Source organism: Erythrolamprus reginae, chromosome 7 (genome assembly GCF_031021105.1).
Source record: "Erythrolamprus reginae isolate rEryReg1 chromosome 7, rEryReg1.hap1, whole genome shotgun sequence".
NCBI classification, from domain to species: domain Eukaryota; kingdom Metazoa; phylum Chordata; class Lepidosauria; order Squamata; family Dipsadidae; genus Erythrolamprus; species Erythrolamprus reginae.
This window is the reverse complement of record NC_091956.1, coordinates 21,898,585-21,915,415: the sequence shown is the minus strand read 5'-3', so window position 1 is coordinate 21,915,415 and position 16,831 is coordinate 21,898,585. Positions and strand designations below refer to the sequence as shown.

Sequence of the window (16,831 nt, the reverse complement as noted above, 5' to 3'; positions counted from 1 at the left end):
TGCAGAGGGAGGGGGAGCATATGTTTTCTGCAGTTCTGATTATCTGAAGTCTGTGTCCCTCTTGTTGGGTTGCAGAACGTAACCAGACAGTTATAGAGGTGCAGATGAAAGGCTCAATAAAAAGAACGAGGAGGGAAGACAGACATACTGATTCTGAGCTGTCAAAAAACAATTCTTCCTGCTGTCTAGTGGTTTCTAGGGTTTTCCTACTGAAGATATGGTGGTACGCCATCTTGGTGTTTTGCTTGATTTCAAATCACCCAATTTTATACGTGTTTAACTTGGGGGGGGGGGTATATGTTTTTTTTTTGTCCACCTTAAAATAAAACATAGGTAAATAAAAAAACCAATGCCAATATCCAACCATGTACATATGCCAAATTTCCATATCATTTATGTACTTTAAGGAGTTTCTTTACTTTATACTTTTTCTTTCCCCTCCCTTACCTTTATCACTCCAATGTTTAAACTAGTTAACACAGTGTTTTTCAACCAGTGTGCCGTGGCACACTAGTGTGCCGCGAGACATGGTCAGGTGTGCCGCGAAGAAGGAAGCTCAGGTTCCGGTCTCGCAACTTTTTGCTAAGAGAGAGAGAGAGAGAAAGAAAGCAAGAGAGAGAGAGAAAAGAGAGAGAAAGCAAGAGTGAGAGAAAGAGAAAGAAAGAAAGAAAGAGAAAAAGCAAGCAAGAGAGAGAAAGAGAGAAAAGGAGAGGAAGGGAGAGAGAGAGAGAAATGAGCAAAAAGGGGAGGAAAAAAAGAGAAATGAGAAAATGATTGAGACAGAGAATGAGATGAAAGAGAGAGAAACAAAAGAGAGAGAGAGAAGTGACTCTTGATTTAAAGCATATGATAAAAAGCACCCAAAGAATAAGAGAGAAAACCCCCCCAGCCCTCACCTGTTTTTGGAAATGGTTCAAGAGTGTGTATACACACACACACAAGGGTGGGGAGGAGACAGGGATGGAAAAAGAGAGGAGAGTGTCTTAGGGTGTCATTTTGTGTCATTTTGGTTGGTGGTGTGCCCCCGGATTTTGTAAATGTAAAAAATGTGCCGCGGCTCAAAAAAGATTGAAAATCACTGAGTTAACAGATACTAAAATTTAAACAATCATCAAACAACAACAAAACCCCAAATATCATTCTATTAATCCCATATTCTTCATTATTTACAGAGAGAAAAAATTCCCCTTACTCCAACATTTAAGGAAAATAGTTTTCCCATATAAAATAATATAAACTTTAATAATATAATATGAATCTTAAGTTTGTGTTACACTAGCATCTAGTGCTGCCAGCCATGGTTAACTTTATTGACAATCTGTTTGGAGGAAGCTTTGTGCTTACCTTTTAATGTGTTTTGGGACACCTTTAGGTAAGATTCTAGGAGCTGGAGCTTTTGGGAAAGTCGTTGAAGCTACAGCCTATGGTCTCTTCAAACCTGATGGGGCAACAAGAGTGGCAGTGAAAATGCTCAAATGTAAGTTCCTTGGAATTCATTTTGTTTATTTTTTTCCCCAAATATCTTCCTTTGGTTTTCTGAAGCTTCATATAACCTTTTATTCTCAGAGAGTTTTGCCATCTGAACCAAAGCAGATATATTGTCAGAAACTGAGTCAGATATCAACGCCAGATATTTATCTATGGACCTTCTCAATCATCCAGGACATGGTTGTCCCCAAAAGTGCTTTTTCGAGGGGCAACTGGACTTTTCTTTGTTTTTCCTTGAAAACATTTCGCTTCTCATTCAAGAAGCTTCTTCAGTTCTGACTGCAGTCAGAACTGAAGAAGCTTCTTGGATGACAAGCGAAACGTCTTCAAGGAAAAACAAAGTTCAGTTGCCTCTTGAAAAAGCACCTTTGGGACAACATCAGAGATGGATGTCTGGATGCTAGCAGTAAACTAGAACAGGAGTCAAACATGCGGGCTAGATTCAGCCCGCGATAGGTCACAGAATTGGCCTGTGAGAGCAGCCCCTGACACCATAACCATCCAGTCAGCCATGACTGCCAGGCAGTATCGGGTTCCTACCAGAACCGGGGGAGGACGGACGACAACATCGTACCGCTAGTGGAAATGGGGCTGCGGGCGCAGCTCCGAGTGAATGGCAGGCGGGCATGTGCATCGGAGCGAGATTTGGCTACTGCGCATGCGCTAGAAGCAAAATCTTGAGAGAGGATGCATGCGTGCATGATATTTCAGCAATTTTGGGTGGTTTGCACATGCGTTGCGCATGCGTGGAAGCAAAAAAATAATGAAGCGGAAATCTCAAATGCCCGCATGTCTTCTCACAGGATTTGCTTCCTGCACATGCGCAGAAGCCAAATCTCGCTTTGATGTGCGCACACCGGTCACCCAGAGGTGTACGCACATCAGCACTGGTAGCACCAGGCCACACCTATGCCGGCCCCCAAGGGAAAACGAAACCCTGATGCAACCCCCTGATCTACAACCTTCATTTTAGAGGCTGAAGATGAACTTGGCAACCTTATAAAGAGAGAGATCTGCCTCTAGTTTGGATGGCAAGGGAAAGAATAGAGAAAAATAGGGAAATCATGAGAGTAGATTGAAAATAGGCCCAGAGTTTGGCCCTGCTGGTAGAGGGTTGCTTCTTTAAACTTTCTCATTCTGGTCAGGGAGGAGTTCAGAAATAAAATTCTCTGGGAAAATAGCTCGCCTGTTCTTGGACGTAGAATTCCTTTCTTGCCAGGTAAAGCTATGAAAGTTCCCAATTAATAGAAGTCTGAAAACAAAGAAAAACTGTTTCATTCCCTAAATTGTGGAGTTCTGTGAAATGTAACCAAATTGAAAGCATGAGTTGAGCCAAAACTGGGCTAGTTTTAATTTATTCATTCATTTATTCATTCATTTGTCCAATACACAAATACATAGGAAGAAAAATAGACATGTGATAATATAAAAGAGGGTGAAAGTGAACTTAGAGGAGAGGATATATGAAAGGAAGAGAATATATAAGATAGGTGAAAGAAAGGAAAGACAATTGGACAGGGGACGAAAGGCACACCAGTGTACTTATGTACGCCCCTTACTGGCCTCTTTGGAACCTGGTGAGCTTAAGCTCCTGTGAAGAAACAAAGAGAATAAAGAAATTTAATTTAAAAACCCTTATTATTCTTTTAATTTCTATGAGGAGGAAAGAAATAACCCAAATTTTTGTTTCATATTAAAGGAAAAACAGTAAACCACCCCTCGGCATTTACTGTAAAATATTCACTGTTCTTGAAACCAGTTTCCGGTCACAATTCAAAGTGTTGGTTATGACCTATAAAGCCCTTCATGGCACCGGAGCAGATTACCTCAGGGACCGCCTTCTGCTGCACGAATCCCAGCGACCAGTCAGGTCCCACAGAGTGGGTCTTCTCCGGGTCCCGTCAACCAAACAATGTCGCTTGGCGGGGCCAAGGGGAAGAGCCTTCTCTGTGGCGGCCCTGGCCCTCTGGAACCAACTCCCCCCAGAGATTAGAATTGCCCCCACCCTCCTTACCTTTCGTAAGCTGCTTAAAACCCACCTCTGCCGCCAGGTATGGGGGAATTGAGATACACTTTCTCCCTAGGCCTTTACAATTTTATGCATGGTATGTCTGTATGTATGATTGGTTTTTATAATAATGGGTTTTTAACTGTTTTTAGTATTGGATTATTGTTATATGCTGTCTTAATACTGTTGTTAGCCGCCCCGAGTCTGCGGAGAGGGGCGGCATACAAACAAACAAACAAACAAACAAACAAATAAATAAATAAATAAATAAATAAATAAATAAATAAATAAATAAATTTGAAATTCCGATTCATTTTAAAGCAACAACTCTGAAGCTTACTTTGGGTATCACAATGGACTTGATTAATCTTCTGTAAAATTACAGAATATTACAAAATTTCAGAAAAGTAGAGCAGGAGACCTTCTTTGGAGAGGAACTTGTACAACCCAGTTGTCCCCTCAAAAAGGCGAATCTCCTAGTAACATTGCCTAATTTTGGAGGACAATTGGAGTGAATTGGGTTTGACCCTTAAAGAGCTTCAAAATCAAAATATATTAGTAAGAGATTTTCAAAACCAGCAAATGCTGGTTGTTAACGTATCAAAGTGAAGATACTTTTTGAAGTTGTGACGCCTCTCCAGACACATAAATCAAGGTCAGCCTGCGGTGTTCTTGAGCCTGCACAAAAAGGAGCCCGCAAGATTCCATTAATGTTAACTTGACAATGAAGTTAGTGTTAGTACTTGCGACTTTGATTTCTCGTCTGGATGGACTTGAAAGCCAGACATCAATCTTTCAAGTCTCAAAGTACCTCCCCCTCCACCTTGCCTTTATTTCCTAGAGAAGTAGCGAGGTTTCCTCCTGAGATGGTTGCATGCAGGGGTGGGCTTCAAAATCTTTTAGCAAGGGGTTTTCTGCCAGATTGCTGGGTGGGCATGGGCTAGTCCAGTGATGATGAACCTTTTTTCCCTCGGGTGCTGAAAGCGTGGGCGCGTGCTATTGCACATCTCCAAGTTCCCACACCCATAATTCAATGTTTGGGAGGGCAAAAACAGCTTCCCCCAACCCCTCCCTTGGAGGCCCTCTGGAGACCGGAAATGCCCTGTTTCCCAACTTCTGGTGGGCCCAATAGGCTCATGTTTCACCCTCCCCAGACTCCAAATGCCCTCCCCCATCCCCCTGGAGGCTCTCTGGAAGCCAAAAACACCTTCCCAGACCTCTGTGTGAGTCAAAAATCAGCTGGCTGACACACACATGCACATTGGAGCTGAGCTAGGGCAACAGCTCGCGTGTCAGCAGATATGGCTCCACGTGCCACCTGTGGCACCCGTGCCATAGGTTTGCCATCACTGGCCTAGTCGGTCGCCTGCACTATGACAGTGGAGGAGTATTTTTGCCCTCTTAAGGCTTTCACTGAGCCTCTGGGAGGGCAAAAACTGCCACCCCAGGCTCCAGAGACCCTCTGGAGGCTGGAAATGGACCAAACATCTGCTAGACCCGTTTTTTACCCTCCCTGAGCGTCTGCGTGCACCCTGCTCTTACCTGCATCCAAAACCGGCCTTGTGAGGACTCCTGTAAGGGGCGGGGTTCAGTAGTGGTACGGTAGGGGATGGCCCATCGGTAGCGGCTGCCAGATTGCGCAATTTGCACACAACCATTACGGTGCCAGTCCTATGGATGCTGCCATCATTTTTTTCCAATTTTTCATTTTTTAAAAACCTTGTGAGGGGATTTTTTGCTTTTGCGCATTCACAGAAGCAAAAAAAAAGTTGAAATGTCTCTCGCACAGATCTCCTCATGAGATTTTAGCACAGTTTCCTTCCTGTGCATGCACAGAACAAAACCACGTTGGAACGCGCACGCATAGCACGTATGCGCACGCAAGAGAACTGAAGCTGCGCACAAAGCTCTCCTGTAGTGGCTATAATGGCAATCTGCCCCTGGCGGGGTTGGGTGGTTAGGGCCAGTCAGGACTGGGATTTGGGGGGTTCTCTGAACTGCACAGAATCTTAGCCAGAAGTTCTTTTGAACCCCCAGTAGCCCACCCCGTGTTCCATGGCCCTATTTTCTTTGTGGGCTAAGATGCCGCTTACCTAACCGTTGCCCTGGTTGCAAATCTTCCTCTTCCTCTCTCTCAAGGATATCTCCACTGACCATTGTATCATAGAAGGAAAGAATCTGATACAATGCATCAGGTGTCCCTACTGGCACTTATCTCTCTTTTAGAGCTTGGTATATGTATTTATTAGATATACCTACACCTAGGTACATCCATATTAGTCCAACACTCCGCGAGCTGCACTGGCTTCTGATTAGTCTCCGAACACAAATCAAGGTGTTGGTTATGTGCCGAGGTAGTACAGTGGGTAGAGTGCAGTACTGCAGGCCACTAAAGCTGACTGCTAGATCTGCAGGTCAGCGGTTCAAATCTCATCACCAGCTCAAGGTTGACTCAGCCTTCCATCCTTCCGAGGTTGGTAAAATGAGGACCCAAATTGTGGGGGCAATATGCTGGTTCTGTTAAAAAATGTGCTATTGCTAACATGTTGTAAGCTGCTCTGAGTCTAAGGAGAAGGGCAGCATAAAAAAATGAATGAATGAACGAACGAATGAACGAACGAATAAAGCCAGCACTACATGGCTTAGGACCAGATTACTTACAGGACTGTCTTCTGCCTCACCTGTCGCAGCGACCAATTAGGTCGCACAGAGTCGACATCCTTGACCTCCTCTAGGTCCCATCGGCCAAACAATGCCAACTAGTGGAGCCACAGGGGAGAGCCTTTGCTGTTGCGGCTCCATTCCTCTGGAACCAACTCCCCCCCGAAGATTCGTACTACCCTCACTCTCCTAGCCTTTGAAACACACCTATGTTGGCAGGCCTGGGGTCGTTAAGTGATGAACCTCCACTATGTATGAGTGTTGGTTCTCTTTTGTATTATTGGGATAGACTTTGTAGTGTTTGGTAGTTATTATGTATTGGGTATTTTTAAACTTTGTATTATGCTTTTATGAGTCCACAAGGAGAAGGACGGCCAATAATAATAATAATAATTAATAATAATAATAACAACAACAATAATAACAATAATAATATAATATAACCACCCAACTTGCAGTTGCAACTCTGGACAGAGACCTAAGATTCAAGTCAACAGGACGAAAATAATAACTCTGATGCATTAATAATGCATAATGCACATAATGGCACTCAAGTGTAATAAAAATCTGAACCCATCACCATCATGTCAATAAAGACCACAGGCTCGTCCAACCTGCAGACTCCACGTCCTGTGAAGACGTAGGAGACAGCTGTGGGGCCAGGGCCAAGCAAATCTACAGGGGTTTGTTGTTCCAAAGGGCAGGCGAAACAGCGACCTTAGAAGCATTCACAAAATACTCACTGTGGTGGATGTAGTTGGTTGCTCTCCCTCCCCCCACCTTTGTATCAAAAGATACATGAAGTAGTGCCATTTTATTGCCTAAGAACGTTCCTCACCACTAGTTGCTCGGAAGAATTCATATACCGTATTTTTCAGAGTATAAGATGTACTTTCCCCGCATCTAAAAGTGGGTGAAAATGTAGGTGCATCTTCTAGATTGAATATGGGGATTTTCAGCCTCCCGAACACCCCCTCCCCTGCATCCCATTTTCACCCTCCCCGGCTCCCAGAAGCACTCTGCAGTGCTCCACCCGGCCCGTTTTTGCAAAAAATTGGTGCATTTTTGGGGTCACAAACCCTTCGTGTATCCTATTTTTGCCCTCCCTGTCCCCTAGAAGCACTCTGAAGGCCAAAAACAGGCCATGCAGAGCATTGCAGAGTGCTTCTGGGGGGGGTCGATGAGAGCAAAAACATGACACACAGGGGGTTCGGGAGCCCAAAAGTGGGCTCTTTTTTTTTTGGTAAAAACGGGCCATGTATGCAGCTGTGAGAGCTATCATGGGCTTTCCCAAAAATGCCCATGTAACACCAACACTCCGCAGTCTGCATTGGTTGCCGATCAGTTTCCGGGCACAATTCAAAGTGTTGGTCATCACCTATAAAGCCCTTCATGGCACCGGACCAGGGTATCTACGAGACCGCCTTCTGCCGCATGAATCCCAGCGACCGGTTAGGTCCCACAGAATGGGCCTTCTCCAGGTCCCGTCAACAAAACAATGTTGTTTGGCAGGGCCCAGGGGAAAAGCCTTCTCTGTGGCGGCCCCGGCCCTCTGGAACCAAGTCCCCCCGGAGATTAGAGTTGCCCCCACCCTCCTTGCCCTAAGCTCCTTAAAACCCACCTCTGCCATCAGGCATGGGGGAATTGAGATATTCTTTCCCCCTAGGCCTTTACAATTTATGCATGTTATGTTTGTTTGTAGGAATGTTTGGTTTTACAATAAGGATTTTTTAGTTGTTTTAATATTGGATTTATATGATGTTTTTTATTACTGTTGTTAGCCGCCCCGAGTCTACGGAGAGGGGCAGCATACAAATCCAATGAATGAATGAATGAATGAATGAATGAATGAATGAATGAATGAATGAATGAGTGAATGTAGAGTACTGCAGTGTGCTTCTGGGGCCCAGGGAGGGCAAAACTGTGACGCACAGAGCCCAAAAACCAATTTTCCCCCTTGTTTTCCTCCTGTAACTCTAGGTGCATCTTATAGTCTGAAAAATACAGTATACTAACCTAGCTTCCTGATCATTTATTTAAATTATTATTTTTTAAAAAGCTAACATTCTATATGTATGACTGTTGACAATATGGCAGGCAAAGGAACAGCCCATGGTGCCTTTGTCAGCAAAAATGGAGCTTGGAAGGTCTGACCTCCCAAACTCCATTTTCACTGGCAGAAGGTTGCAGGAGGCCATTCTGCTGCACGTATCCCAGCAACCAGTTAGGTCCCACAGAGTGGGTCTTCTCCGGGTCCCGTCAACTAAACAATGTCACTTGGCGGGACCCAGGGGAAGAGCCTTCTCTGTGGCAGCCCCGGCCCTCTGGAACCAACTCTCCCCAGAGATTAGAATTGCCCCCACCCTCCTTGCCTTTTGTAAGCTGCTTAAAACCCACCTCTGCCGCCAGGCATGGGGGAATTGAGATACTCTTTGCCCTAGGCCTCTACAATTTTATGCATGGTATATCTGTATGTATGTTTGGTTTTTATAATAATGGTTTTTTAACTTTTTAGTATTGGATTATTATTAGATGCTGTTTTATTACTGTTGTTAGCCGCCCCGAGTCTGCAGAGAGGGGCAGCATATAAATCCAATAAATAAAAAATAAAAATAAATAAAAAAGAGGCCATTAGGCTGAAAACAGAGCTCGGGAACCTATTTTCTCTGGCAAAGCACTCAGACCACCATAAACACCCCCAACATAAGTGACGTCGAGCTGGCCTAGTCAAACACAACCCTGATGTGGCGCTCAATGACACCCTTGATTTTGAGTGTTGTTGGATATTGAAATGCTACCTAATAAGGTTCCTGGTTTTAATCCCACCTTTATGCGTTTTTATACTGTAAATTCAAAACTTCCCCTTTTATTCACTTCCATCTGCTGAGTTCCATCGTTTCTTTTTTCTAGCCAGTGCTCATTTCACTGAAAAAGAAGCTTTGATGTCAGAGCTGAAGGTGTTGAGTTACCTAGGCAATCACATCAACATTGTGAACCTGCTTGGAGCCTGTACTGTTGGAGGTAGGATTCTGACAGTGTTTGTCGAGTGCATGCAGAAGAAAAGGAAGGATAGCCATTCACACTTCAGAGTTTCTAAGAATAAGGGCCTGGCTGTGTATTTGAGGCCAAGCAATGACCGAAAGCTGTTTTCATTTCTTCTGGGACTCATTTGCTCCGACACCCTGAGGAATTCATAATGTCTGGGTATCTCGTCATAAATAAATGATTTTTAAATTTTGAACCCATTCGGCATACTGGATGATCATCTTACTTCCAAGACTGAGAAATGTCATGAAAGACAGAATGGGCATACCGGTAATCTAAATATACTGCTCAAAAAAATAAAGGGAACCCTTGAACAACACAATATAACTCCAAGTAAATCAAACTTCTGTGAAATCAAACTTTCCACTTAGGAAGCAACACCGATGGACAATACATTTCACCTGTTGTCATCACATTCAACTTTGTACAGAACAAAGTATTCAATGAGAATATTTCATTCATTCGGATCTAGGATGTGTTCTTTGAGTGTTCCCTTTATTTTTTTTGAGCAGTGTATAAAGAGGCCATTAGCGGTTGAAGTAAAACAAAGTTTTGCAAAGCTTCAAATGCTAATTAGAACAAACTCTGGGAGAATGGTCCGCAGCAGTAGTGGGTTCTAAAACCCATTACTACCGGTTTGCTTGCACGCAAGCATGATGCTTCTGCTCATGTGCAGTAGATTCCTGGGTAGGTGGGCGGAGCCTCCCGCCAGTGGCATTACCGGTTCTTAAAACCATGACCAATTGAGAGCAATCCACTTCCTGGTCCACAGGCTCTCGATAGACTTATAATGCAGCCTTATTTTTTTTGTGGGTGGAGGGAAAAAATGAAGTATACTCAGATTTGACTTACAAGAATACCAATCAGAAGTCTTCAAACAGCATATTTTGTGGATTATCTACTTTATTACATAGTAAATAAAACTTTATCTGTGTCCCTATTTTTCTTTCTTCCCCATCCAGTGTTTAAAGTTTATGATATCTATCGCAACATAAACTAGTAATTTTACTTTGACAAACCTTCTAGAAAGCTAGTTAGTAAAATATGCTTTAAGAGAGTTAAGAGCATTATTATGATCTACTCACATCAGCCCAGCATTCAATAATTGAAATTCCAGACAATATTACATACTCCATTTTTTTTTATTAGCTGACCAGCATTGGAAACACATATCTTTGATGTAAAAATACTTTGTACTATAGATAATCTGATTCTGCCATTTTTTAATATATTTTCTAAAAGCCACAAGCATCTGGTTTTCAGTGTTTATAGGCTATTCTGTCCAAATGTCTCTCCCCCTCCAGTTGCATTAAGGACTATAAATGTTACATATTGTTTCTAACATTACCATATGAATAATAAATGGGGTAAATGAAAAGAATAAATGTTACAAGCTTGTATTTGGAACGGAGATGTTCCTTTAGGAAGGAGTCTTTAAAATGAAGCAGATGTATCTGGTTTGCGCCATTAAACCAAGATTTACTTATTGTGTGTGTGTGTCTTTCTCCACTGCAGCCCTATTGATGTGCTAGAATAATTAATTGGAAATGACAACATTTTAATTGGATGAAAACCCAGCTTCTGAATAAAGATGTTACTGATGTAATTTTCCCCATGACTTTTCAAGCCAAAACGCTAATTTATAATAATGTGGCTTGAACGAGCCCATTTTTGTACGCATAGACAAATAATCTTTTTTTTTAAAAATTAAAAAAAATGTCTCAGACAGAATGCGGAATTCACCCACTCTTCACACTTCCTTTACATCTGCAGGTCCTACTTTGGTCATCACTGAATATTGCTGTTATGGCGACCTTTTGAATTTCCTAAGGAGGAAACGGGAATCCTTTATGTGCCAGAGGCCTGAAGAAACTGCTGTTTACAAGAACATCCTCTATCAGAAAGAACACATGTAGTAAGTCTGTGTTGTCAGAATTGGCAGTTATTCCCAGGAAATCACAGTGCATTCTTGTATGCTTTTGGCTTTTAGAAACGTGTGCCTGTTTTACAAGAGGTTGTATTGGGGGGTTGTAGGGGGGGGGGAGAGTGTCCCTGACTCTTTTTCTTTATAAATTCACTATTCTTCAGAATAATGTCCAATACAGTATACACATTGTGTGTCTTTCATATAAGCTTTTTAAATAGTCTGGGTCCCTCAGAGAGGGTCCGCAACTTGGGCGTCCTCCTTGACCCACAGCTCACATTAGAGAAACATCTTTCAGCTGTGGCGAGGGGGGCGTTTGCACAGGTTCGCCTGGTGCACCAGTTGCGGCCCTATTTGGACCGGGAGTCACTGCTCACAGTCACTCATGCCCTCATCACCTCGAGGCTCGACTACTGTAATGCTCTCTACATGGGGCTACCTTTGAAGAATGTTCAGAAACTTCAGATCGTGTAGAATGCAGCTGTGAGAGCAATCATAGGCTTTCCCAAATATGCCCATGTTACTCCAACACTCCTCAGTCTGCATTGGTTGCCGATCAGTTTCTGGTCACAATTCAAAGTGTTGATTATGACCTATAAAGCCCTTCATGGCACCAGACCAGATTATCTACGAGACCGCCTTCTGCCGCATGAATCCCAGCGACCGGTTAGTGTCCCACAGAGTTGGTCTTCTCCGGGTCCTGTCAACTAAACAATGCCGTCTGGCGGGACCCAGGGAGAGAGCCTTCTCTGTGGCGGCCCCGACCCTCTGGAATCAGCTCCCCTCAGAGATTAGAACTGCCCCCACCCTCCTTGCCTTTCATAAACCCCTCAAAACCTATCTTTGTCATCAAGCTTGGGGGAACAGAGACATCACCCCCTTGCCTATGTAGTTTCTGTACACAACATGACTGTATGTATGTTTTTATTTACTGGGTTTTTTTAGATTTTTTACATATATAATTGCTATTTTAGATTTTAATTATTAGATTTGTCTCTATGTACCATTTTTATCACTGTTGTGAGCCGCCCCGAGTCTACGGAGAGGGGCGGCATACAAATCTAATAAATACAAATACAAATTAATGATGCGCAAGTCTTTAGCACTTATGTATTTTTCAGTGCATAAGATGTACCAGAGTATAAAACGCACCTTAGTATTTGGGGAGGAAAATAGGGAAAAGAATCTGCTTACCAGATATTCATCTGGCTAGCGTCCTTAGTCTGGTCAGTTTCAGCACATTATTTTATCCCCTGGTTAGGGCATTAAAAAAACCTTATTCGGAGAGAGTAACAATGAAAGAGCTTACAAACCAAAAAGTGGTGGGAACATCATTATCACCTGGAAAGAAACATTTGTGGCAAGTAGAGCAGTGAAAAAAAAACCCTGCAAAGACTTAGGACTTGTAAAATATTATTCGCAAAGAATAACGATGAAAGAGCTGGCAAACTGGTAAGAGCTGGGAACATTGTTAGCATTGCCTTTTGTCCCCTGTCCAATTGTCTCTCCTTTCTTTCACCTATCTTATATAGTCTCTTCCTTTCATATATCCTCTCCTCTAAGTTCACTTTCACCCTCTTTTATATTATCACATGTCTATTTTTCTTCCTATGTATTTGTGTATTGGACAAATGAATGAATGAATAAATGAATGAATGAATGAATGAATGAATGAATGAATGAATGAATGAATGAATGAATGAATGAATGATTCCGGCTGGAAAGAAAATTATTGAGAGCAAGTTAGAGCAATGTAAAATACCCTGCAAAGACTTAGCTTAGGGATTGGGAAACTTTCTTTGCAGAGAATAACAATGAAAGAACCTGCAAGATCTGAGACTGGCATGGGTGTGTCCAACGTGGACATGTCGGTATGAGATTCAGCTTCTGTGCATGCGCCACAAGCAAAATCTTGCCGCAAGCAAAATCTCGCATGTGCAGAAGCAAAAAAAAAAGATGGAAATAGGCAAAATCTCACACATATGAGCATCCTCACATGAGATTTTACTTGTGGCACATACACAGAAGTCAAATCTCTCATGGGGGCACATGTGCATGCATCAGGGATGTGCAGCTGTGTGCGCATCCCAATTTTCACTACCACACTGCTATGCTGCCCCGTACTGGGTGCATTCCACCATTGGCTCCATCCATGGGATGCAGGCAGCACTGGTAACCTCACCTACAAAAAGATATTGACAAAATTGAACGGGTCCAAAGACGGGCTACAAGAATGGTGGAAGGTCTTAAGCATAAAACATATCAGGAAAGACTTAATGAACTCAATCTGTATAGTCTGGAGGACAGAAGGAAAAGGGGGGACATGATCGAAACATTTAAATATGTTAAAGGGTTAAATAAGGTCCAGGAGGGAAGTGTTTTTAATAGGAAAGTGAACACAAGAACAAGGGGACACAATCTGAAGTTAGTTGGGGGAAAGATCAAAAGCAACATGAGAAAATATTATTTCACTGAAAGAGTAGTAGATCCTTGGAACAAACTTTCAGCAGACGTGGTTGGTAAATCCACAGTAACTGAATTTAAACATGCCTGGGATAAACATATATCCATCCTAAGATAAAATACAGAAAATAGTATAAGGGCAGACTGATGGACAATGAGGTCTTTTTCTGCCGTCAGACTTCTATGTTTCTATGTAACCACACACCCCTTCGGTCCATGAAAAAAACTCTCCATGGAACTGGTGCCTGATGCCCCAAAGGTTGGAGCCGCTGTCCTACAGATCCCTTTTAATTAAGTGGAAAAGGAGCCTTTCCATGAGAACAAAAACTTCTGAACATGCAGAAAATTCCAGTTTGCAAAATGACATGGTCATTCATGGGAGATCCACTTTACTTGTAGCTTGTGGACAGGTGCCTTGTATTAAAACAAAGCCGCTTGTATTGGTAAAGCAAATCAGCTTGTTAAGGTGGATTGTTGTAACAAATCCGCTTAGCTTGAGACTTACAGATCTATTTAGGAATTAGTCCGGTTCATTTCCTTTGAGCTTCTCTTCAGATTAATCCAGTGGGTCACAAATATTGTTCTATTTAATTATCCAAATGATTCAGGCCCACAATGACTGTAGTGAATTTTACATGTCTACTGTCAGTATGCTAAAGAAATCTATTTCTTCTTAGCTTTTTGAAGTAGCCGAAGTTGGCTTGGATCTGTCAAGTAGAATAGAATAGAATAGAATAGAATAGAATTCTTTATTGGCCAAGTGTGATTGGACACACAAGGAATTTGTCTTTGGTGCATATGCTCTCAGTGTACATAAAAGAAAAAGATACATTTGTCAAGAATCGTGAGGTACAACACTTAATGATTGTCATAGAGGTCAAATAAGCAATGAAGAAACAGTCAATATTAGTAAAAGTCTTAGGATACAAGCAACGAGTTACAGTCATATAGACATACGTGGGGGGAAATGGGTGATAGGAATGGTGAGAAAAAACTAGTAGTAATAGTAGTGCAGACTTAGTAAATAGTTCGACAATGTTGAAGCAATTATTTGTTTAGCAGAGTGATGGTGTTCTGGGAAAAACTGTTCTTGTGTCTAGTTGTCTTGGTGTGCAGTGTAGTGGCGTTTTGAGCGTAGGAGTTGAAACTGTTTATATCCAGGACGTGAGGGGTCAGTCAATATTTTCATAGCCCTCTTTTTGACTCGTGCAGTATACAGGTCCTCAATGGAAGGCAGGTTGGCAGCAACTGTTTTTTCTGCAGTTCTGATTATTCTCTGAAGTCTATGTCAGTCTTGTTGGGTTGCAGAACCAAACCAAACAGTAATAGAGGTGCAGATGACAGACTCAGTGATTCCTCTGCTCCTTGGACAGTTTGAGCTTCCTTGAGTTGGCGCAGAAAGAACATTCTTCGTTGTGAAGAATGTTTTTGATGTTAGATGACCATTTTAGGCCTTCAGATATAATAGAACCTAGAAATTTGAAGGTCTTTACTGTTGATACTGTGTTGTCTGGTATAGTGAGAGGTGGTAGGATGAGAGGGTTTCTCCTAAAGTCTACCACAATTTCTATGATTTTGAGTGTGTTCAGTTAGTTAGACAAGTTAGTTGGACAGGCAGATAGCTATTGTCAGATGCTGGAAGAGATCAGAATCTTTTAATTTTTAAATGATTTTTTTGCCCAAAGTGTATAAAACAAAGTAGAAATTATTTCAAAAATTTAATCAGATAAAAAAAACCTTATCAGGTCAAGATAAACTATTCCTTCTAACAGGAAATTATCTGCACACAAAAAGACCTTTAACATTACCACTTGCTGCTTTCTTATTTAATTTGTATTATTAAAACAGAATCCACGATAAGTCATTTCTCAGGAGGCCAGTCAATTAATAAAGGGAATTTCCTACAACAAGATGGCTTTTGAAAAGGGGAAAGCTTTTTGGCTCTGTGAAGATTAACCTTCTTCAACCCAAATAACTTATTATTTAAACTGTCTTTTTATAATTAATTCTGAGATCCTTTCCCTTAAAACGTCAGCATTCAAATATAACACTCAGAGTGGTATCTTCAGTCCCATAGCTAGGTATCATTACCTTTCATCAGGTTAATAATATATTTCCATTTCTTTTTAAGAAATGTGGTTGTGTAGCAATTGAAGATTTGACATGCTTCTTTTGTTCTTGTAGAAGATAGAATATAATAGAATTGAATTGAACTGAATTGAATTGAATTCTTTATTGGCCACCTGTGATTGGACACAGAAGAAATTTGTCTTTGGTGCATGTGCTCTCAGTGTACATAAAAGAAAAGAGACATTTGTCAAGAATCATGAGATACAACACTTCATGATTGTCATGGGGTCAAATAAGCAATGAGGAAACAATCAATATTAATAAAAATCTTAAGAATACAAGCAACCAAGTTACAGTCATAAGTGGGAGAAGATGGGTGATAGGAATGATGAGAAAAACTAGTAGTAACAGTAGCGCAGACTTAGTAAATAGTTTGACAGCGATGGGAGAGGTATAACAAGCAGGAAGAGGGAGATTGTGATCCCCTTATATAGAGCGCTGGTGAGACCACATTTGGAGTACTGTGTTCAGTTCTGGAGACCTCACCTACAAAAAGATATTGACAAAATTGAACGGGTCCAAAGACGGGCTACAAGAATGGTGGAAGGTCTTAAGCATAAAACGTATCAGGAAAGACTTAATGAACTCAATCTGTATAGTCTGGAGGACAGAAGGAAAAGGGGGGACATGATCGAAACATTTAAATATATTAAAGGGTTAAATAAGGTCCAGGAGGGAAGTGTTTTTAATAGGAAAGTGAACACAAGAACAAGGGGACACAATCTGAAGTTAGTTGGGGGAATGATCAAAGGCAACATGAGAAAATATTATTTTACTGAAAGAGTAGTAGATCCTTGGAACAAACTTCCAGCAGACGTGGTTGGTAAATCCACAGTAACTGAATTTAAACATGCCTGGGATAAACATATATCCATTGTAAGATAAAATACAGGAAATAGTATAAGGGCAGACTAGATGGACCATGAGGTCTTTTTCTGCCGTCAGTCTTCTATGTTTCTATGTTTCTATTTGTCTAGCAGTGTTGTGGCATTAGGGAAAAAACTATTGTTGTGGCTATTGTCTTGGTGTGCAGTGCTCTGTAGCAACATTTTGAGGGTAGGAGTTGAAACTGTTTATGTCCAGGATGCGAGGGGGCAGTAAATATTTTCACT

The 16,831-nt window shown here is 41.8% G+C and overlaps 1 protein-coding gene across 2 annotated transcripts in view; it reads left to right on the top strand.

The window, feature by feature from the left end:
• KIT (KIT proto-oncogene, receptor tyrosine kinase) overlaps positions 1 to 16,831 on the top strand; it is a 156,766-nt gene that overhangs the window by 121,598 nt on the left and 18,337 nt on the right. Inside the window, exons 12-14 of one of the 2 annotated variants that reach the window (XM_070757138.1) lie at positions 1,373 to 1,477; positions 9,068 to 9,178; positions 10,976 to 11,117. In XM_070757138.1, coding sequence (XP_070613239.1) covers positions 1,373 to 1,477; positions 9,068 to 9,178; positions 10,976 to 11,117 — 358 coding nt within the window. The remainder of the gene's footprint in view (positions 1 to 1,372; positions 1,478 to 9,067; positions 9,179 to 10,975; positions 11,118 to 16,831) is intronic. The other variant, XM_070757139.1, reaches the window with a different exon arrangement.